The 22,841-nt window shown below is 42.0% G+C and overlaps 1 protein-coding gene across 1 annotated transcript in view; it reads right to left on the bottom strand.

Moving 5' to 3' along the window:
* The window catches only part of CFAP70 (cilia and flagella associated protein 70), a 1,838,232-nt gene that overhangs the window by 1,181,099 nt on the left and 634,292 nt on the right, over positions 1-22,841 (bottom strand). The window contains exon 10 of the mRNA XM_044079382.1: positions 10,855-10,935. Within this exon, the coding sequence (XP_043935317.1) occupies positions 10,855-10,935 (81 nt within the window). The remainder of the gene's footprint in view (positions 1-10,854; positions 10,936-22,841) is intronic.

Raw genomic sequence — 22,841 nt, 5'->3', positions numbered from 1 at the left:
GTTAGAACAATCAAATTCCTGATGTTCACTTAACACATAACAGAAACTGCATTTTCTGCAAGGAAATGTACCTGGATTTAATACCTTAGGGCATGTTTTTTTATTGTCATGAAATAACTTTTTTAAATTGGCATTATTTCTGTATACAAAGTGTGGCGTTTCACCCACAATCCTTGCTGTGGAATTGTCAGTAGTTAACAGAGACCAGTGTTTTCAAATAATTTCTCTCACAACATTATTACTACTGGTAAAGTTAGTCACAAAATAACAAGAATATATCTTACTAGAAATATCTGTAATACCTATATGATTGTCAATTATACCTGCACAGTCCAAATTCTCTGCTTGTTGATCCACGCTCTGTTCCACAGCATGTAGCACGTGCTTCTTATAGCCTCTAACCACAAACATGTCTCATTTTTTTCCATTTCAGTATCATGTGTGTTACTTCCTTCACAAGCCCTTCTCACCCTCAGCAATTGACTTTTCACAATATTAGAGAAAATATGTCGGGGTGCATACTATCATAACTCAGTAGCCCATTGCGCCAACAAGGTTTCCTATACAAAGTGGTGAATATATTACCCAACTCATCTCTGAAGAGAGATATGTCTAAGAAATCAATATGATCATAAGAACTGATGGTGGTAAACCTGAGAAAACTCGTAGTGGACTCCAGTAAAGTGATAAATTCAGAGGGAATTTTCATCCCCTTCCCAAAACATAAAAACTTCATCCACAAAGTGCCTATATAGTTTAACTCTATAGCTATCTGGATGATTAAATAAATGCCTGTACTCCCAAAAATACATTACAAGATTTGCATACGAGTTTGCGCATGGGGTGCCCATGACGACACCCCATTTTTGCAAATACAATTGCTCATCAAACAAAATCACATTATTGCTTAAGAAAATCCAAAAATGTGCATATGACATCAATGTCAATGTCAGAAAAAGTGCCTATATTAATCAAAATCTCCCTGATGGCCTCTATGCCATAATAATTCGGTATACAAGTAAATAGATTTCTAACAACCATCGTCACCATCAGGCAAGTAGAAGTATCATTATCAAGAACATAATCTTTCAAATCTTGCAGAAAATGTGTTGTGTCTTTTAAACTGTTAGTAACATTGGGTACTACCTTCTTCAATTTCTCTACCACATAGAAGGAGAGAGGCTCATTCGCCCAACCACTCCCTGAGATAATGGGTCTCATAGGGGGTGCAATACTAGACTTATGTATTATGCATAGTCCTTTAACAATATGTATTACGGGATGTGTTACATATAGAAAACTATATAAAGTCTCATTGATATCTCTGCCTAAAAGTAGTTCATCCAAATAACCATGAATTCTATTATTAATCACTTGAACAAAGGATTTATTTACTTTAGAATACGTCTCAGCATCACTAAGGAGTTCATTCATTGCTTTAACATACTCGGTCCTATTCATTAAGACAACGGCCCCTCCTTTATCAGCAGGCCTTATACATATGTTATGATTACTACTTAAACATTCAAGTGCTTCCCTTTCTGCTCGTGTTAAGTTATAAGAATCATTATTAGAACCCAGTTTATTTAAGGCCTTGCATATTTCCTCTTCACGTATTTTAACAGAAAAATTCAACATGTGGAGGCATAAGAGGTATAAATGTGCTCAATTTGCTATAAGTAGGGCCTCGACTGTTCGTATCATTATCACGAAACATTAACTTACAAGATAAATTGTGAGCAAACATTCTAATGTCAGTAGTAGTGTCACTTAACTTTGCTGCTGTTGCTGGAACAAAGGATAAATCTCTGTCAAGTACTGCTCTTTCTGTAGAATTCAGAACATAGTCAGATAAATTAACCACAAGTGTATTCATCTCTGTATTCTACTGTCTACTCAACCTCGATCTCCTGAAAGCTTCCGCTTCTGTCTCCCTCGACTGGATGACCAAGCAAAGGAGAGTCCTTTCTGTTGTGTAGGGAGCAGTAGAAAACAATCCACATTAGTAGAATTCAATACCTTAGGTTTCACTCTGGCCTGAGCGTAAGTCAATGCTTGTTGATTAGGCAGAGGTGTAGTAGCCACAGAGTCACTTCCCATTGATGAAACCGGTATGGGCATTGCCAAAACACACTGCAATACATTACTGCAGGTTGGAACCACAGAGGAGGGGTTCTCCATAGCAACATGAACTGTCTACAAGGTATTACTGAGTTCCAATTCATTTCTAGTGGATCCAGATTGTGGTTTCTCACCACACTTCGGCTAGACAAAAACATTACCCATACAAAAATCATTATGGTCTCATTGCAGTTTTTTCTGTTTTGTTTGTTGAAAAAGAAGTTATGTACTCACCATAACGTTCCATCTGAGTAGGTAAATTCATTCGTCAGCAACCTGTGGCTATCAGATCCGTCCTGGATCAGAGCCGGCAGCTTTCCAAGCTAGAGATCCGAGCTCCAAGCTCCTCCTCCTTACCCATAATACCCTGCTACCTCCCTCCAGTCCTCAGATCGAGTTTGCCCAATTACCAGATAACACCAAGACAAACAATACCTGAACATCCTAACTTGATGCATACCAGGACTGAATCATTCTATCATTCAGGTAATGAAAGCCAGGTTATGGGGAAGGAGGGGGGGTCGGTGGCTGACAAATGAAGTTACCTACTCAGATGGAATGTTATGGTGAGTACATAACTTCTTTATCTGAAGTAGTTAACTTCATTTGATCAGCAACCTGTGGGACAGAGTCCCCAGCTACCAAAAAAAAACTTGGGAGGTCCTCAAGGAAGAATATTCCGGAGCACTGCACAGCCAAAGGCCGCCCTCCCTCTGGCTATCAGATCTAATTTATAATGCAAAATAAAGGTATGAGAAGAAGCCCAAGTAGCTGCAGAACAGATGTCATCCAAGGGAACTCTTGACCAAAACGCAGCAGAGGTAGCCATAGAATGGGCAGAATGAGCATGAACCCCCAAGGGCTCCGGCCGACCAGAAATTTTGTATGTGAGCAAAATGCAGTCAGATGATCTAGCTAGAGTCACCTTCATTACTGGTTTACCCAAGGATGGCTTAGCAAAGGAAGCTAAGAGCTGCTCCGACTTGCGAGAGGCAGCTGTTCTGTGCAAGTAAAAGCGCAATTGTCTATGCACATCTAATGAATGCAGTCTGTACTCCTCCTTGTTCTGATAGTTAGGGAAGAAAACAGGCAGATTAATGGATTGGTTGATGTTAGCCTCGGAAGCCACTTTAGGTAAGAAGGAAAGATTAGTCCTGAGGGTACTCTGTCCTTATGGAAGACAAGCTACGGGGATCTAGTACAAAGGGCCTGAAGATCAGATACCCTTCTAGCTGAGGTAATAGCAATTAAGAAGGCAGTTTTCCAAGACAAGAACTTTAAGTCAACAGAAGCTGCAGGCTCAAAGGGTGAACTAGTTAGAGCCTGAGGGACTAAGGTTAGGTCCCACGGAGGAACCGCATTCTTGACAGTAGGTCTTAAAAGAAAGGTGCCCTTTAAGAAAGTCTTACAGATCTTAGTGGAAGCTAAAGGACCAAGATTGTCCCCGATGTGGAAGTGGGAAATGGCCGCCATTTGAACCTTCACAGTAGAAGAACTGGCCCCTTGATGGAAAATGTGAGATAGAAATTCAAGTATTGCTGGAATGGGAGCCGTAAAAGGGTCCAAATTCCTACGCCAGGCCCAGATGGAAAAACGTTTCCACTTACTGTTGTAGACCTTCCTGGTAGAAGGCTTATGCGCCGCCACCAGGATGGATTTAACTGCGGACGAGATACCGGGAGTCCTAGCCACTAACGGAGCTGGATCAACCAAGCCGAGAGCTTGAGGTCGTCCAGATTCAGAGTTTTCAATCTCGAAGGATGAGAGATCAGATCCGGAATGGGATCCAAGATCCAAAGAGGAGCTATGAGATGAGACCGTAGGTACAGGAACCAGGTTTGACGAGGCCAGAATGGGGCTATGAGGATAATCTTGTTCCCCAACTGATGAGCTTTCTATAAGAATTTTGTCATTAATGGGAGAGGAGGATAAGCATAAAGAAGACCAGATGGCCAAGCATGAACTAGGGCGTCTCTGGGGCTCTCCCCCGGCAGGGGAATTAGAGCGAAAAACTTGCTGCACTTTGCGTTTGAAGGTGATGCGAAGAGATTGCAGCAAGGTTGACCCCATTTGAGGAAGATCTGTTTTGCTACTAAGGGGTTCAGAGACCACTCATAAGGCGAGAGGATAGTTCGACTCAGCTTGTCCGCTAAAATATTGGACCGACCCAGAATGTGTGTTGCTAGCAGGAAACGGTTGGTGGATATCGCTCACTCCCAAACTCTCATGGCCTCTCGGCAAAGAGGGTAAGACCTGGTCCCCCCCGTTTGTTGATGTGCCAGGCCACTGACATGTTGTCTCTCTGAATTGCAATAGTCCCCGGAGGAAGAAGGGCATGGAGAGCTTGCAACACTAGAAGCACTGCCCTCATCTCCAGAACACTGATATGCAGAATGGTCTCTGTTTGAGTCCACGTGCCTTGAAGAGTTCTGCCCATGCAATGACACCCCACCCCAGGCGAGAAGCATCCGCGGTCACCGTGGCTTGGAGTTGAGGCATCAAAAACGGCCACCCTTCCCGAAGCTCTTAGGAATGGAGCCACCAAAGTAGGGAGTCCCTGCAAACTCTGCTGAGGGGAATCGGGGAGTGCAATGAATGTCGAAGGATGGACCACTGGACCTGTAAGGTCCACTGAAGAACCCTCATGTTCAAGTGTGCTACGGGGTGAAAGGTTGATAGCTGCTGCCATGGACCTTAGGGCTCTCAGGACTAATTCCACTGGTGGGGCCGGAGATTGTAGAAGTGCTAAGACATGGAGAGCTAAGTTGCGGAGTCTGTCTGATGTCAAGAAGGCCTTGGACTGAAGTGTGTCTACTCTGGCCCCTATGAATCTCTGGCTGAGCATAGTAGATGCCTGGTGGGAGCAGCGAGGAGCCAGTCGTCCAGGTAAGGAAAGACCTGTATTCCCTGAAGCCTCAGGTGGGCCGCTACAACTGCCATGACCTTGGTGAACACCCTGGGGGCTGTGGTGAGGCCAAAAGAGAGGACCCTGAACTGATAATGACTGGCCCCCAACCGAAAGCGGAGAAACCTCCTGGATCGCCTGTCCATGAGAATGTGGTAGTACGCATCCTTGAGGTCTATGGAGCACATCCAGTCATTCTCCTGCAGAAGGGGGATAATAGATTGAAGAGTGACCATCTAGAATTTTTCTTTGGCAATGAACAGGTTCAATGTAGACAGGTCGAGAACTGGTCTTAAGTCCCCCGTCTTTTTTGGCATCATAAAGAACCTGGAGTAATTGCCCGACCCGGACTGGCCTGGGGGGATGTGCTGGATGGCTCTTTTTCTTAGCAGCTTCTTTATTTCTAAAGCTGTCGCCTCCCTCTGACTGGGTGGATCATCGGGGAGGCGCCTCAACTGAGGGGAAAGATTTATGAAGGGGATAGAGTAACCTCTGGATATTATTCGGAGCACCCAGCGATCTGTCGTGATGCACTCCCAATGTACCAGGTGTTCCGAGAAATGCCCCCGGACTGCCTCCAGAGAGGAGCTGTCAGGCAACCTCTCAGGGTTGCTGCACGGGTTGGTTGGAAAAAGGTTCCCTTGACCCGAAATCCTTTTGCCCCCCCCCTGCCTCCGGCGTCCACCTTGTCCTCCCCTGCCTCTGAAGGATGAAGGGTCCGGAGCATAACGGGACTGCTGGGATTTCCGGAACCACATCTTCTTTTGTACTGTCTGGTTCCTGGAAAAGGACCTTTGAGGAGCCGAGAAACGGATTCCGACGGCAGACAGCGTCTTCCCGTCTTTCATGCTCTGGAGCAGCATATCGCGGACGGTCTTGCCAAACAGCATAGAACCGTCAAAGGGAGTGTTCGCGAAGGACACCTTGAAGGGTTCCGCAAAGTCAGAGCCAGGCTTGATGCCATAAGCCGATGCCTGCTCCACTGGCTCTAGCTGCCCCCTCCATGGCATGGGAGAGAAGCCGCATAGATGTGTTGGATATCGATTCTAGAGTGGCCATGCGAGCCGAGAAAGTTCGTTTGTCCTCGGCCGACATGGACTCCGGGGGAGACCCAGCATACTCTTTTACTAGATCCCGCTGAAGCCTAATCACGTGTGCCAAGTAATTCAGCGCCCTTATGGAAAAGGTGGCTGAAGCAAACATCCTCTTTCTGATGCGATCCATCGTCCGAGACTCCTTGTCAGGAGGATGGACCGAGGAACTATCCTGTGCCAGTTCCTTCTTGGTGGCAGCCGCTACCACCATGGCATCTACCGGGGAATCTTTACTCCATGCTGTCTTGTCTGTTGGTGGACTAAGGATCTTATCTGGTCTCCTGGGGATTGGCTCTACAGTGTCCGGCTCCTTCCATACCCTGGTAGTAATTAGGTCTACCAGGGGGTCAGCCGGAGGGGACACAAAAGAGGTAGAAGGGCCTGCATCAAACGCCTCTAGAAACACTGACTCATCTGAGGAAGGCTTCTGGGCTGACCACCCCCCTCTAATGTGCAGCATCTCCATAATGTCTCCAAAGGAGACGTCCTCGGGGGTGACCTGGGAGAACCTTCCCCTTCCTCCAAGTTAGTGTCTTCCGTGAGGGACTCAGGGGAGTCCAAGTGCCTCCTCTTACACTTTTGTTTGTGAGGGACCTCCTCGGCGGGACTTTCCGAGGAGGGCTCACAAACGGGGTCATGCTCCTCTAACTAGCTGGAGCGTAGACACAGGCTGTCCCTGGGGCTGGATGATGGAAGACAGGCCCATCTGCGAGGGAATAGCGGGTGGAACCATAGCACGAGCCGAGGACCTCGAATCCCTCGAGAGGACCCTCTCCACCATGTCGAAAGCCGAAGGTGAACCACTCTCCCTGGGATCCGAGAGCAGCCCCCTTGGATCCGACATATGGATCGGCACCAGAGCCGAAATGATCAGACGCGAAAGGGAAGTGTGCTCCGACCACATCGGAGCTGAAGACACACTCACCCCTCTGGATCAGAGGCTCGGCTCACGGCCCCGAGAGCTGGGATCTGAAAAGGGACCCGATAAACTCAAAGGTAAGGCTGGCATCGAAGTAGCAATTACTATCGGTGCCGACTCCCCAGCTACGAGGGTACTTGGATCCGATGGTTCCGAAACCCGATAATGGATCGGAGAAGGAGCAATGGGGGCAAAGAAGGGGGCCAAGCTCCCCCCCAGAGGGGGGGGGAGGCAAGAGCACTCCCATCTGCATCTGGGCCTGAAGGAAGCGACGCATCATCCGGTCCATGTCCGCATCAGAAAGGCTACTCGTAGACCTAGAAGAGGCCACCGAGGCTGGCCGAGAAGGCCACCTCGATGACCTCGAAGGTGGCCGGGGCTCCTCCTCTGGCTCTGGAGAGAAACGTGGGGAACGGAGCTGAGAGGGGGAGGACCCAGGAACCTTCAAGGGAGAATAGAGCTGCTTAGCTGGCAGAGCCGAGGGGGTTGAGTTGGCCCGTCGCTTGTGGCTCCTATGCCTCTCCCTGTCTTTGTCTCTCTCTTTCTCCCTCTCTCTATCTCTCTTCTCTTTCTTTCTAGGGTCCCTCTCTCCCTGGGACACAGTGGGAGGTTGAGTCCCAGCCAGGGGAGTAGGAACCGTTGGCTGAAAAGCCGCAGGCGCGACTGGCGCCACTGAAGGAGAACAGGAAGAAGTAGAATCCGTGGGTAAAAGGCCCACTAAGATTAACTTGTTCCTCCTGTCTCTCAAAGCCTGGGGGTTAGAGGCGGCACATATCTGGCAGCCTGATGTCAAATGTGCAACCCCCAGGCAAAGAACGCACTGAGTGTGGCCTTCGGCCATGTCTACCACAATCACACTCCCTAACACACAGATAAGGGGAAGGAGAATACACTAAAGTTAAATTAAACTAAACTAAACTAAACTAGTCTAAGGGATCAACTATCACACACACACACTTTTTAAACTGGTAAAAAGTAGAGAAAATTCCTATCCTTATCTTACCTAATAGCAAGGAGCTTGTCACTCGTGCTTATAGAAGCCACGGCAAAGGGGATCTGAGGACTGGAGGGAGGTAGCAGGGTGTTATGGGTAAGGGGGAGGAGCTTGGAGCTTGGATTTCTACCTTGGAAAGCTGCTGGCTCAGATCCAGGACGGATCCGATACCCACAGGTTGTTGATCAAATGAAGTTAACTACTTCAGATATTTAGTTTCGTAAAGCAACACATTGGAGCACGTTTTTGATTTGGATCATGTAAAGCACATCTTTATAACGAGCAATGAGTTCAGAATACATGCGCTCAGTTTTAAGAAAAAGTTCCTCCTCAAGAGGTTTAAAATAGTCCAACATTAATTTAACATATTTAAAACAAAAGTCCAAATTAAGTTGTTGCCATTGCCAGAGTAAGCCAGGGTAAGCATCACCACATGCCGGCATGCATAATACCCTCATACCCCTGGGGATAATCTGAAAATGGAGGCATGCTTCCAGATGCAGGCGTTGCCAAACAAAATGTTTCAGCTTGTAAAGATCATTCTCAAGCTCCCTCAGGAATTTATTAAATAGTTCAAACTCACCGGCATTAATGGAGGGTGTTGTAAATAAATTACCATCAAAAGTAAGTGATAAAAAAGAGTTCCCTTGTCTCTGGAACACATCACTCTGTTTCTTATTTAACATCTCCTAGCTTGGTGCTGCACCCTCCATCAAGGAATGACTTTCAGCCATGTGTAAACGTTGGTAAAACAAATGAAATAATGAGCAAGAAATTACCAGCGTATACCAAGAATCCAAACTGGAAACCCAAGTAATAAAAAGATAAAAAAAGCTGGATAACCACGGCAATGAAAATTAGTTTAATAAAATACACCATAAAAAACAAGAAATAAGACAAGCGCTTTCGGCTGTGCTTCTTAATGTCTTCTAAAAAACAAAGTGAAACATCCATTTAAATGCAATACAAAAGCCAATTAGCAAACAATTAAGATTTAATTACTAAAAACATCTTAAAGGTATACATATGTTTAAGACCTCTTCACTCTGCGTGCTTATATATAGCTACAATATATATATATATATATATATATATATATATATATATATATATATATATATATATAGCTATATATATGCCATTCATGGGTGGATTTATGGCAAGCTCCAAATACTACAGCTATCAGTATAGGACTATTAACATCATTATCCACTGGAAAAAAAAGATGCATGACTTACAATGCAGATATTAACATGTGAATACAATATATTGGTACTTTTTCTATGCTAACTCGTTTTTCCCCTTTTTCAAAGAAACTATTTATGTACATACTTCACCAAATAGTATCTCCAATAATCATAAATTACACTTAACATTCTTCTTAAGCATATATCTTGTTAATTAACTTAAGAGCTTTGCAAAAGTTTAAGGAAAAATACTCAGTCATCATAGGACCTAAGTGTTCCATATTTGCAGATATATATGATACTATATTCAGTCAGGATTTTACATTTGTGACAGTTTGTAGCTTCCTTAAAAGGTAAACAATGAGGCACTCAGCAGTAGTATGTTTTGATCTTAAACACAAAGTGTGTGACTGTCAGTTGTGATGTGTTTGCCATATGCATATATACCTGACTTTTCAGGTAAAACGTGGTTCCACTGAGGAAGAAAAAAATCAGAAAATAAATGTGCCATCAGAGAAAAATGACTGATGCTGAATCTAAAGACTCTACAGCGAAAACAAAGAGAAGCAGACACACAGACATGAGTCAGTCATGGAAGTGGCTGGTAGGAAAGAACTAATGGGATTACATTTTATATGACAAGTGTACCAGGGCTAGTGTGAGGCAGACTTGCCAAAGAAGTGGTGAAATGACAAAAATTACAAAGTAAAACAAGTGAAAAATAAACAACTAAGATGCTGATCATGACACTGAGTTACATTCACGTAGCTGGCAGTGAAAAATGCAGGTCTGCCTTTTATATGGCATGTGCTCTGGGACCAGTATAAAGCAATGCTTTCATAAAAACACCTGAAAGAAAGAGTCCCATGCAAACTCTATTTGCATTCACCTCTTACGACTAATTCTTAAAGTAAGATCTACTGCTCAAAATACTACAGCTGCTAAAATAACTAGCTTAACTGTTGAATGAATTTAAGGCAATGAACGGATATAGGATGGTTATAATGAAAGTAGGTAAAGGTATGCTTTGTTTAATTAGGCCATGCAAATTACACAAATGTGGGTATATTTGCAGAGCAGGTGAGTCAAGTGGGTGCGAGTGTCTGTCATCAAAATACATACATGTTAGAGACGGTATACCTAACTGTCTATATAAAGTATACTATTAGATTTAAAGAAGCTCTTCTTCCAACCATCATCATCTCCTGCTCTCTGTGGAATTCTAGAAAATACTTTACTTGGGACAGAAAATGCATACCTCATCACTCAATACAGTGAGTGTATGATGCTATACTTACTTATATTTAACATAAATGCATAACTGTCTGGCAAACTTGATGGAACGCAAACCTGCTAGCCTTGTTATGAAGGGTAAGAAGCACCGAGAAAAGAAAGCATACCCTGAATAAAGCTTTCCAAAACAACTGATTTATGTATTCAGGAGTGAATTGCTGCTTTGAAGGCCTATAATATTTATACTTAGATTCTACAGCAGTGTGCCTGTATACCTGCAAAGGAATGATTGTTAAATCATGAAACTTTCATTAAATGTACAAAGATAGTACATTATGGTTTACTGTTACATTACCATTGAAGCTTTAGGGCTGAAGAATTACTTAAGCATCCATTATTACCTGTCCCTCCAGGTTCAGAATTACAGGTTGCTCTACATCTGCTACTGTCTCTGATGTTGATGGTTTTAGAATAGCTGAAGCCTAGAAGAAATCAAAGGTACAACTGTAAGATGCACATCCACCTTATACTTTTCTTCCACAAAGCCTGTAACAATGAATAAAATAAATTCAGCTAGTGAAGCAAAAAATATCATCATAAATTAACATAAGATGCTAACTAATTTCCAAATTCTATAATTCTAATCTGCAAACATTATATATTTTATTTATTTATTCATTCATTAATTCATTCTTTCATGCAGTCAGTTTGTACCCACTACTAGCCCTTGAAGTGTCTTTGAGTGAGCTATTGTTAGGGCACTCCACTAATAAGGGAAGACATAGACAGAGTCTCTTTACACTCTAAGAAAATGTTACCATTAAGTATTAGGAGCTGCAAGGTTTTAAACATCATTATCAAATCATCTCATTTTAATATGTAGTGTGGCACTGCATATGTTAATAGAAAAGAAAACAAACTATAATAGTTTCTGTTGTTATTCCCACGCAGTGTACATATCTGCTATTTTAAACAATTTTCATTCACTCCAACATTAAGAAAGTTGCTCAGTTCCTGCCTTCTCTTAACCTCATTCCTCCTCTTGAACATTATTCTGCATGGTTCCCACAAATTCCATGTATTTCTATGAAATGTGCTCCTTTTCTTGTCTAAAGATCCTACTGCCAGTTCCCTTATCTCCTTTATAACATCTACAACCTTCTATATACTGGGAATATACTTTAACTTCAGTTTTCTAGGTATTGCTTTTTGGCCAGCCAATAACATCAAACTCAATAATTTCTTACTATGTCTAGGTAATTATAATCTCATGTCATAGATTAAAAGAATGATTTACTTAGTTAAAACTATTTGATCCCCCCACATTTCTGACAAAGTACTCTACAGGAAAATTAAAAAATCTGCCAAATTGTTATATCCCCCCGCACAAAAAAAACAAAACAAAACAAAAAAAAAGTCAACTAACTAACTGCCCTCTATTTGTAATACATAACTGAGAAAACCGCATGATATATGATAGCATGTTGCCATATCTTTGGTTTAGACCTTAGATTCTGCTAATATAAAGAAAGTAATTAAGGACAGTTGGAACATTTTAAGTACATATTTAGATTTATACATATAAGTGGAGGTGGAAACTAAGTTTACTAATAGAAAAGGTAAAAACCTTAAAAATATTTTTAAAGTAAAGCTAGTCACAATGGCAAATGAGGTAAGACGAGCAAAATAGGAACATACAGATGTCAAAATTGTAGCATGTATAGATTTGTATCAGAAAGTCTCAATGTTTTTGTAGCAACACTGCTAGGACCTATTCACTAAAGAGGTATTTTACTTGTGCATCTGAATATGTATTTTATTATGCAGACTGTGTGATGTGAAAGTTTTTATGTTGGCAAAGGAAAGTAAGAACATAGTTATGCCACTAGGAATGGACATTTGTGAATACTATTTATAAACACTCTGTGAAATGTCCACTTTTTTAAACAAGAAACATCTTTATTAAATTATCACATGACACAGGCACTCATGCATTTATATAAATGGAAATAAATCCCATAATTTTAGTTGCAAACGTTATACATCACTTATAATCTATCCATTCACTGCCAAACATTATACAGCTCATTCAAATCCTGCCTTCTTTTAAACTTCATTCATTCCTCCTCTGCATTTATTGTTCCCAAAATTCCCATTTTTCCATGTAATTTGCTCCTACCCTTTTCTAAAGATCCCATTTCCAGTTGTTTTATCTCTGTTACTATATTCATTCACTACTTCTAGAACAGTTGGTTTAGACTTTGATTTCCATTTTCTAGTGATTGCTTTTTTTCAGCAACCATAATTAGACTGAGCAAAGCTTTACTATGTCTAGGCAATTCCAATTATGTAATAAAGCTCAAAAAATCATGTCCTTAGTTATACCAGTTTGGTCACCCAGTATTTCTGATAGAGTAGTCTGTGTGGAGTCTGCATGTCCTCCCCACGGTCGAGTGACGCTAAAGACATGCAGGTAGGTGCAAGCGCGAATGGGAGGGCCTTCTTTGAAGGTTGGGCATCGGGCTGGCAACTCGGCACCATAAAAATCCACTGCCAATCATGAGCGGACTGGAGTTCTGCTGTGGCGACCCCTAATCGGGAAAAGCCAAAAGACTTTTAGCCTACAGGGAATTTTTAAACTGTGCAAGTTCATTACACTCCCAGAAAATATGTTCCCAATTACCTCTTTCTTCCCAATCACACTTCCAACATTTGCTATCTACCTGAGAAAATGTTCTTTGGAGTCTACTCAAGATATGAAATACCTATGTAAACACTTTCAAGCAAATATCCTAAATCTTCTAGACTTTGTTACATATTTGGAAAATGTACATATCTATCCCCCATTGTTTCTTTGTGAATTGGTTATCCAGTCCTTCTTCCCAATCTTTTCTAACCTCCGCTGATTAACATTTCATATTCTCTACTAATTTTTTTTTTAACAGCAGCTTCTGTTATAGATTCTACTAAAAACTCTACCAGTGCTGATCTTTCACGTAGGATCTCCCTATTTTGTTCTCTTTGCCTGCACTCTGATATCAGTCCTTGATAGGGAAGGTAATCTCTAGCCTGCAGTCCAAATAAATTGTTGCCATCTTCCCATTCTATGACCTTTCCATCTCTAATTATTTGCTCCAAATGCCTTGTTTCTTTTTCCAGTTTTTCCCAATAAATTCCAGACCCTCTTGCCTATTATCTTTATCCCTAATTGCAGTCATCCGTATCAGCAGACTCTCCTTTCTCCATTCCTGTGTTGGTGTAGTTCTTAGAATACTTTTTGCTACTTTAGGAATATAATATTCTGTAAGGTTATTGTTATTCTCCTTAAAAATCTGCTTCAAAAATCCCAGTCTCTCCTTGTTTCTTGAGCTTCTGCCTTGTCTTGTCATCACCCCTTTCCACTTTGAATTATAACCTTCTACTTGTGCTATGTATAGGAGCCTTAACTACATAGCTCTGACATGTCCCTTCAAATCAGGTAATCCCAAACTGCATTGTTAAATTGGAAGAATCAGCTTATCCCACTTGACTCTTGTTGTCTTCCCCTCCCAGATAAAATCCTTCAGCTCTCTATTAATTTCTTTCCACAACTTCTCATCTGGTTGATAAGGATACGTCTGACCTGTGTATAAAACTAAAGGGACTAAAAAATGTTTACTGCTTGTATCTTGCTATCCATATCCATTAAATAGAACTTCCAATTTCTCAGTTTTTCTATTATCTTTTGTTTAGTCTTTTCTCACATTTCCTTAGATGCCACACCAGAATCCTTTTTAATCCATACTCCTAAGTACTTCATTTTATCAAGTCCCCATAAATATGGATATTGCTGAATCAATTTGTGTGTGGGAACACAGTTTACAGCTATTGCCTTTGTTTTAGCTTCATTAACATTGTACCCCGAAAAGACTTGCAACTGTCTCAAATTTTTCCACAACACTGAACTGTCCTTTTCTGATCTTATTAGGTATAAAATAATATCATCTGCAAATGCAGCCAGCTTTTCTTGACTACCATACCAATTATATCCTTGAATTTCTGAGTCTTTTATTTTCTTTGCCAATGGTTCTAAATATAATGCAAAAAAAGCAAAAGGAAAGAGGGCACCCCTTCCTGGTTACTCTGCTGAAACAGAAATTATCAGAGAGGAACCCACCCACTTTAATTGCAACTTCTGAGCCCTCATATATCTTCCTTATCAGCGTTATAATTTTATCAGGGAATGCAAATGCTTCCATTGCCCTGCTCATAAACTCCTAGCTTACTCTGTCAAATGCTTTCTTTGCATTAAGACCCACTAACACCAGTGGTATTTTCTTACATTCTGCTTCCCTCTGGTTCAACATTGTTCTGTTAATGTTGTCAAATGTTTGCCTCCCCTCCACAAAACCACACTGATCCATAGCTATTATTTTTTGCAACACCTTTGCCATTCTTTTAGCCACTATAGGCATGAACACTTTAGAATCATGGTTTAGGATTGAAAAGGGGCCTGTATGAAAGCTGGATCTGATGGATCTTCACCCTCTTTAGGTATTACAGCCACCACTGCTTTCTTCCAGGATGCTGGTGCTTCTCTTCTTCTTAAAATACTGTTAAACAAAATCCAGATGTTTATCAGTTTTTTCCCCCTCTTAGCTTCCAAACATCAACAGGAATACCATCTATTCCTAGGGACTTTCCTGTAGATTAGTTATACATCACCATTTTTATCTCATCTCCTTCTATCCTAATTGTTAATAACTGAGACTCCTCTACCTCTAATGTTGGCATATTTAATTCTTCCATAAACATTTCCATTTGTACCTTTTCTTCATTTCCATATTTGTCTGCTTTATACAGATATGCATAACAAATTTCCAAAATATTTCTAGCACCTCTACAGGATCTCTTGTTATCTTCCTTGTTATAGGCTCCCTAAGCTTGGCGACAACTCTTTCTACTTTCTGTTGCCTGAGTTATTATGTTAAAAGACTTTGTGCTCTGGAGTTATTATCAAAATGCACATTATTGAAGTAACCCCTTATTTTCTGTTTAGCATTCTTCAATTGCTCCTCTTCTTCTTCTTCTGGGAGATTCACCTTATTCTGCAATACTTTAACCTTTATCAGTCCCTCTAAATATTTCTTGTTACTTTTTAACTATATATCCCTTTCTTTTATTTCCATGCTGTTTTTAAAGTCCTCTTTAATTTTGTCCCACTTCCTAGCTATATTTTCAGAAGATATTTCTATCTTCTCTAATATCTCCCAAATAATTTCCATTACCCATTCCTTAAATTCCTCTCATTTCAACAAATAAGTGGGGAGGTGCCAGTGTCCTCTTTTTTATTTCAGTACTCTGCAGTTTTATTTTAGTTATTATTGGTGTGTGATCTGAAATAGTTATTAGATGCATATCAAAACTTTAAATTAAGTGCACATGTTCCTGGGAAATGTAAGTTCTGTCTAGCCTAGCCTGGTTTTTGTATCTTGGGAAATATGTAAATTCACTCCAAACTCCTACTACTGAATTCACATCTTCCATGCCAAATATTTTCATAATTTCTTCAAAAATCTACCCTCCTTTGTTATATTTTTCCTTCTAGGTCCCCAGACACATCTTCACTGCTGCAAATGAAATTCTAAATTCTAGTCCCTACCTTTAAGTAATATTCTCTGCTGAAAACTGATTATTTTCTTAAGCTCCATCACAGCAGTTTTAGGTGGAATATGAATACATGCCAGTGTAATCCTCCTCTCTTGCCAGTAGCCCCTTAGTACTACATACCTACCGATGTGAAATTGTTCTATCTCGCCTTCATTCTCACTGATGGGTTTGGAGCTGATCCTCGGCTCCGACTCGGCCAAATGCTAAAGCTTGAGGTCTTCAAACAGCTTGTGGCCTACTCCCTATCCCATGATGCAATAGTGTTTCCTAAGATCTCATTTGCCACTGCAACAGATTGGGTGTTCGCTGAACAGCTCTGGCCAGTATTGGAAAACATTTGATATTTTTCTAGATAAAAATTTTTTTTCATTCCCGTTTGTTGTTAGTTGTTAGATTACATTTAGCTACTTGAGACACTTGTCTCTTTTGTTAGTGATAATTAGTTAGAGTGCCTTTCTCATTTTTCTTGAGGCCATTTATTTCTAGGCCTATTTATAGATATTGACACTATTTAACTAGACTAGTTAGATTTAGATAGCTTAGATTTAGATAAAACTTAGCTCCCTATCCTTTTCTGCTTTATCAGTAGCCCGGTTTTTATTAGGGCATTAATAATATTTTTTTGCTGTTACTTGCAATTACATTTTATTCAACCCTGCGGTTTTTATTAGGGTTGTATAATTGAACAGCTTGGTGTGTTTCATAGTTATTATAGATTAGTCTTAGACCCTCTTTTATTGAGGCTATTTCTTGATTGATATATATATATATATATATATATATATATATATAGAGAGAGAGAGAGAGTTAGTTTTCTGCTTTGGGTAATTTACAGTTGACAAGAGTGATGTCTGAAGAAGCTAAATCTAGGTTTAAGGAATGTCTGAAATGCAGACAGAAGATGTCAGTTACAGATGGGCATATAAATTGTGTTTATTATTTAGGTGAGCTTCACCTGCAGGAAAATTTTGCCATCTGTCACTCTTTTAGCTCTCGCGTTCTTCATGAATGCAAGAGTAGACTACTGGCAAGAGGTCTCTTGAAATCTCCCTTTCAAGAAGCCTTAGACAAGCACAAGTCCACTAAGTCTTCTAAAACTGTATCTACAAGCTCATCGTTGGAGTCGGAGATGAAAAAGGGCTCATCGACTTCCACATCTAAATCTAGTAAGAATGCCACCTCGGCTCCTAAGCCTATGGAGCCGGAGGTAACTGTGGTCAGTAGAAGCCGGTCCCCAGCTTTGGAGCCGGTATCTCCCACTTTAAAATCTCCTATTCTCCAGTCTGAGACATCATCTATTGCTTCCCGGTCCTCAAGACTATCGGATAAGGATGTGGATTGAGTGGTAAAGAGACTTCTACAGTCACAGACAATAGCCAAAATTCTGTCAGGTTCAACCCTTAGGGCTTCAGAACTGACCCAGACTTATCCCGTTTCTTCAATTCCTCCTCCAATTCAACCCAAAGTTTTGGAGCTGGAGTATTCAGAGCCAATGATTGTGGAAGCACTGGAGCCGACACCCATTGGGCTTTTGGTTCCGACTACTCTGACCTCTTTGGTACCCACCTTAGAGTCTAGGAGCCAACACTCACCGGTCAGGTCCGGAGAGGATAGTCGTACTGATCTTTCGGTGCCAACTTTGCCTCTTGGGGCCTCGACTTGGGTGAGCTCGGCACCTACATCGGGCTTGGAGCCCATGGTTTTGGTGCCTCGCAGGCTGCCTGTTTCTACAGATTCAGGCTTCTTTTCGGACCAGAGCCATGGAGCTTTCAGTGCTATAAGCAGAGTGTTGTCCCCTCGGGCACATGCATCACTGGTACCAGCAATCTCTTCCCCTAAAGTTCCTGTGTCTGTCTCTGCTTCACTGATCCCTCAAAAGCATAGAGACCCGAAGTCTTAGGTCCCCCATCGGGTGAACTCTGCTCTTCCGGTACCTCCCCAGAAGCTCCCTCTGAGGAGGTTCCCAGGAAGAGAACTTGCATGAGGAAGCATCTGGATTCCCCACAGGAATCCATCACATCAGATACTGACTGAGATGAGTCAGAAGGGTCCCCTCGGTCCCCCTCTGAAGATATCTCTTTTGGTGATATCTTAGAAATCCTTAAACAGAGGGGTGGCTGGAATCCCCTTAACCCTAATGATGATGAGTCAGTACTCCTGAAGGCTTTCGGGTCTCAACCCTCCACCTCTTGGGTGACTCTGCCCTTCGATGAGTCGATGGATCTTCTCTCTCGAAAAGCGTGGGCATCCCCGGATACCATAGAACCAGTTCCTCAGAGGCTGAATAAATTTATAACGTCACCTCAGGGCAAGGCTTTCCTTACCAAAGGAGTACCCATTGATGCTATGGTGGTGGCTGCGGCCACCAAGAAGGAACTATCGGAGACCTCCACATCTGTTCATCCTCCTAATATAGATTCTAGGATCATGGACAGATATGGAAAGCACATGTTTAGTGCAGCAGCCTTTACTCTTCGATCTCTGAATTATCTCACACATTTCACCAGACTACACAGAGATCTCCTTAAAGAGTTAGAAGATACTCTACAGGGTGTGGTAGCTGTGGGGGTCTCAGATAAGGTAACCTCCCAGCTTGCTACCCTAAAGTCCCTTATAAACTCTTCCATGCGTCTGATTTCATATGCAGCTGATGGAATGAGCACAGGAATTGCTCTTAGGAGACACTCCTGGATGCACTTATGTTCCTTTGTGGAGTCCTACAAGTCATCCTTTTTTGGACTGAAAGTGAAGGAAATGCTTAACAGGTGTGAGCAAGATGGAAAGACTCTGTCTGTCGTAGGAGTCTGTTTTTTCCACTCCTACCAGACCTTTTCCTAAAGGTCGGAAAATTGGGAAAATGTGGTTCCATAAAGCCCAAGTAGCTTTCTTTGACACAAGTAGTGAAACCCTGTCTAGAGGCAGAGGAGGGGGCAATAATGGGAGATGCCGTCTACGTGGCAGAGGGGGCCCACAAAATCAGGGTGACAGGCATCAGTTCTCTGCCAAGCCTTACCAGCGCTCCTGAAAGGAGACCCATCTGTCCATCTCTGGAGGCAGTTGGGAGACACCTATCTTTGCACTCAGACACGTGGGTAAAAATCACAAAATATCGGTGGGTACAAAGCATAATATCCAGAGGATACACTATTCCCCTTACTACCCTTCCAACCCCTGTGAAAAAAATCCCAGATGTTCCACCCAATCACAGGGAACAGACAACCATAGAGATTACAAGGTTGCTAGAAAAAAAGAGTTATCCAACCAGTCCCAGCAGAATAGAGAGGATCCGGAACTTACTCAAGGTTTTTTTTAGTTCCAAAGAAAACAGGGGACTGGAGACCAATTTTGGATCTCAGCAGGTTGAGCAAATCTGTCAAGAAAACAAAGTTTCGGATGGTCACGCTACAGTCTATAATTCCTTTTCTAGGAAAAAACGATTGGATGTGCTCAACAGATCTCCAGGATGCATACCACCATGTAAAGATGGCCAGACCATCCATGGATCACCTGCACTTTTGGCTGGGAGCCAGTCAGATTTAGTTTCAAGCTCTGCCCTTTGGTCTCAGTACAGCCCCCAGAGTGTTCACCAAATGCATGGCAGTAGTAATGGCTCACCTGAAGTGGTTAGGATTCCAGGTGTTTCAATATTTAGATGACTAGCTCCTCACCACCACCACCACCAAGCATCAACTCATACATGCAAGGGAGACAACCTTAGATCTTTGCAGTCATTTGGGGATTACTGTAAATTGGGACAAATCTGCTTTACAGCCATCCAGAGGTATTGTCTTTACTGGAGCATTTCTCGACACAGTTTCTATGACCATAAAACTTCCAATGGAAAGAGTGGTGAGCCTTCAACAATAAATTCTGAATCTCATCCCCAAACTAAGAGCCCCAGTTTCAGTACTGCTCAAATTACTAGGGACCATGGCAGCAGCCATCATTGCTATTCCATTAGGCCGAATGCACATGTGGATACTGCAATGGCTGGTTTTCACACAATGGTCTTATTAGGAACTTCCAACGCCTCACCACATTATAATAACAAAGTCATGCAAGAAGGATCTTCTTTGGTGGCTGACCTCTCCTCAAGTGACAATAGGACGTCCCTTTGTTCTTCCAACCCCGGTTGAACTGTGACTATGGATGCCTCTCTGATAGGGTGGGGGGGGGGGGGATTTTCAGGGAAGGACAACCCAAGGCACATGGGAGAATCACAAGACACATTTGCATATCAATGTCCTAGAGATAAGAGCGGTACTTCTAGCTTTGTAGTCCTTTCAAAACTTTCTACCTGTAGGGACTATTGCAATACAGATGGACAACATGTCAGTAGTCTGGTACATAAACAGACAGGAAGGAACCAGATTATACCCCTTATGTCGAGAGGCCTTGAGAGTATAGCAGTGGGCAATATCCACCCAGCGCTTTCTAACTGCAACGCAGATTCCGGGGAGGTCCAATGTGATAGCGGACAAGATGAGAAGAGCAATACTGTCTCCTCGCGAGTGGTCCCTGAAAGAAGAAGTAGTGGAAAGGATATTCTGCAGATGGGGCCAGCCTTGCTGCGACCTCTTTGAAACCCCCGCCAACACCAAATGCAGCAACTACTTTGCCCTGATCCTCAACTTGGGAGATGCCCCAAGGCATGCACTTGTACACAGTTGGCCCCCAGGACCTCTTTATGCTTTTCCCCCATTTCCTCTGATACCCAAATTCTTACAGAAAGCCAGCACTCTGGGAAGGACCATTATTTTGATAGCCCCTTAATGGCCTCGTCAGATTTGGTTCCCCTTTCTGCAGCCTCATCTACTGGAAGAACCATGGATCCTGGACCCAGTTCCAGATCTTCTGATACATTCATCAGGGGTTCTTTATCCTGCAATTCATACCCTAAAATCGACAGCTTGGCTGCTCCAGTTCCATGAATAGCCAGGTTCCACAATTTATCACATGTAGCACAGAACATCCTAATTTCTTCTCATAAATCTTCTACTAGGAAACTATACCTTAGCAAGTGGAAAAAAAATTCCATATGGGTGTCAAATAATAATGTTGATCCATATTGGCTTCGATTTCTTCCATTCTAGAGTTTCTGACTAAACTGTTTCATGAAGGAGTGGCTGCAGCAACCCTTAGAGGTCAATTGGCAGCAATCTCTAATTTTCATATTGGTGATCAACAGACTCCCATCATGTCACACAGACTTGAGACCACCTATTAGAACCCAAGCTGCTCCATGAAATCTCAATTTTGTGCTCTCATTGATCATTTTACTCCCCTTTGAACCTGCATCATACTGTGATTTGAAATACCTATCATGGAAGACCATTTTCCTTGTAGCTATTACTTCTGCTCAAAGAATTTCGGAACTACATGCCTTGTCCATCAAAGCCACATACTTGATTTTTCATAATGATAGAGTAACACTGAGAACAAATCCTTCATTCTACCTAAGGTTTGTTCTGAAACAAATCTCAACCAGACTATAGAATTACCTGTGTTTTTTTCCCAAATATACAAACAGAATGGAACACATGTTGCACAAACTCGACGTCCATAGGCAACTTCGATTCTATTTAGACAGGACTAAGGACTTCAGAAAATCGGATCAACTTTTTGTCTCCTTTTCAGAGTCAAAGAAGGGTACTCCAGTGGTAAAAAAAACTTTATCAGAATGGTTGTCAGATTGTATTTCTTTCACATACAACTCTTCGCAGATGACAATAAATCATAAAGTCAAGGCTCACTCAACCAGGGCAATTTCCACTTCTTCAGCCTTTCTGGCACTGCTGCCTACAAATACCATTTGTGCAGCAGCCACATGGTCCTCATCTCATGCCTTTATCACTCATTACAAATTGGATAAGGCCTCCAGGGACAGGGGGTCCTTTGGTTCTATGGTTCTGAGGAATATACTCCTATGAGCCACCCAAGGAAATGGTGCTTGGGACACTTACCCATCAGTGAGAATGAAGGCGAGCTAGAACAACTTCACATAAAGAAGTTATGTACTTACCATAATGTTCCATGTGAGTTGTTCATCTCACCTTTATTCTTACGTCCCACCCACCAACCCCCTACATTTAAAGTCTTGAGGGCTGGGAAGTTCCAACAAGTCTTAGTGATACTTTGTCCTTATCTATGGTATTCTTATTTCAATGCCTATAGTCTTTAGTTATCAGTATGATTAGGAAAACAAGATCTGAGGGAAGCACTATTGCATCATGGGATAGGGAGTAGGCCATGAGCTGTTTGAAGACCTCGAGCTTTGGCATTTGTGAAATGTAGTATCTGTGAAACCATTAACATTTAAATATAGTATTGAAAGGATCATTAAGTTGAAAAGTTATTTTTCCCACCTTTTATTTGTATCTAATTTCAGCTTTTGTGTACACATTAATGTTTGGCAGGTTGACCTTTTATACTTTTGTTTCTTGTCAGATACATTTAAGCATATGTCACATCTTACAAAATTGTTAGTTATGTACTCACCATAAGTTGGCCTCTGTGCTGTCTATTTTCATTCTTCCTTACCAATGGGTTCAGAAACTATCTTCGGATCTGAATCTGCCACATACACTAGACTTTGGATCCAGCTCTCAAGCTCCTCCCTCTATCAATAATGGTTTCTTCTATCAGCAACACATCAGATCGAGTTTGCCACCTAATCTCCCATTTTATAACAGAGATCGACATAGACAGAAGAAAGACAGGGTTAAAACCTGGAACCGAA

The sequence above is a fragment of the Protopterus annectens genome, chromosome 8.part0 (assembly GCF_019279795.1).
Source record: "Protopterus annectens isolate FY-2018-M chromosome 8.part0, PAN1.0, whole genome shotgun sequence".
Taxonomy (NCBI): domain Eukaryota; kingdom Metazoa; phylum Chordata; order Ceratodontiformes; family Protopteridae; genus Protopterus; species Protopterus annectens.
Note: the sequence above shows the minus strand (reverse complement) of the source record. Positions and strands in the feature narration are given on the sequence as shown.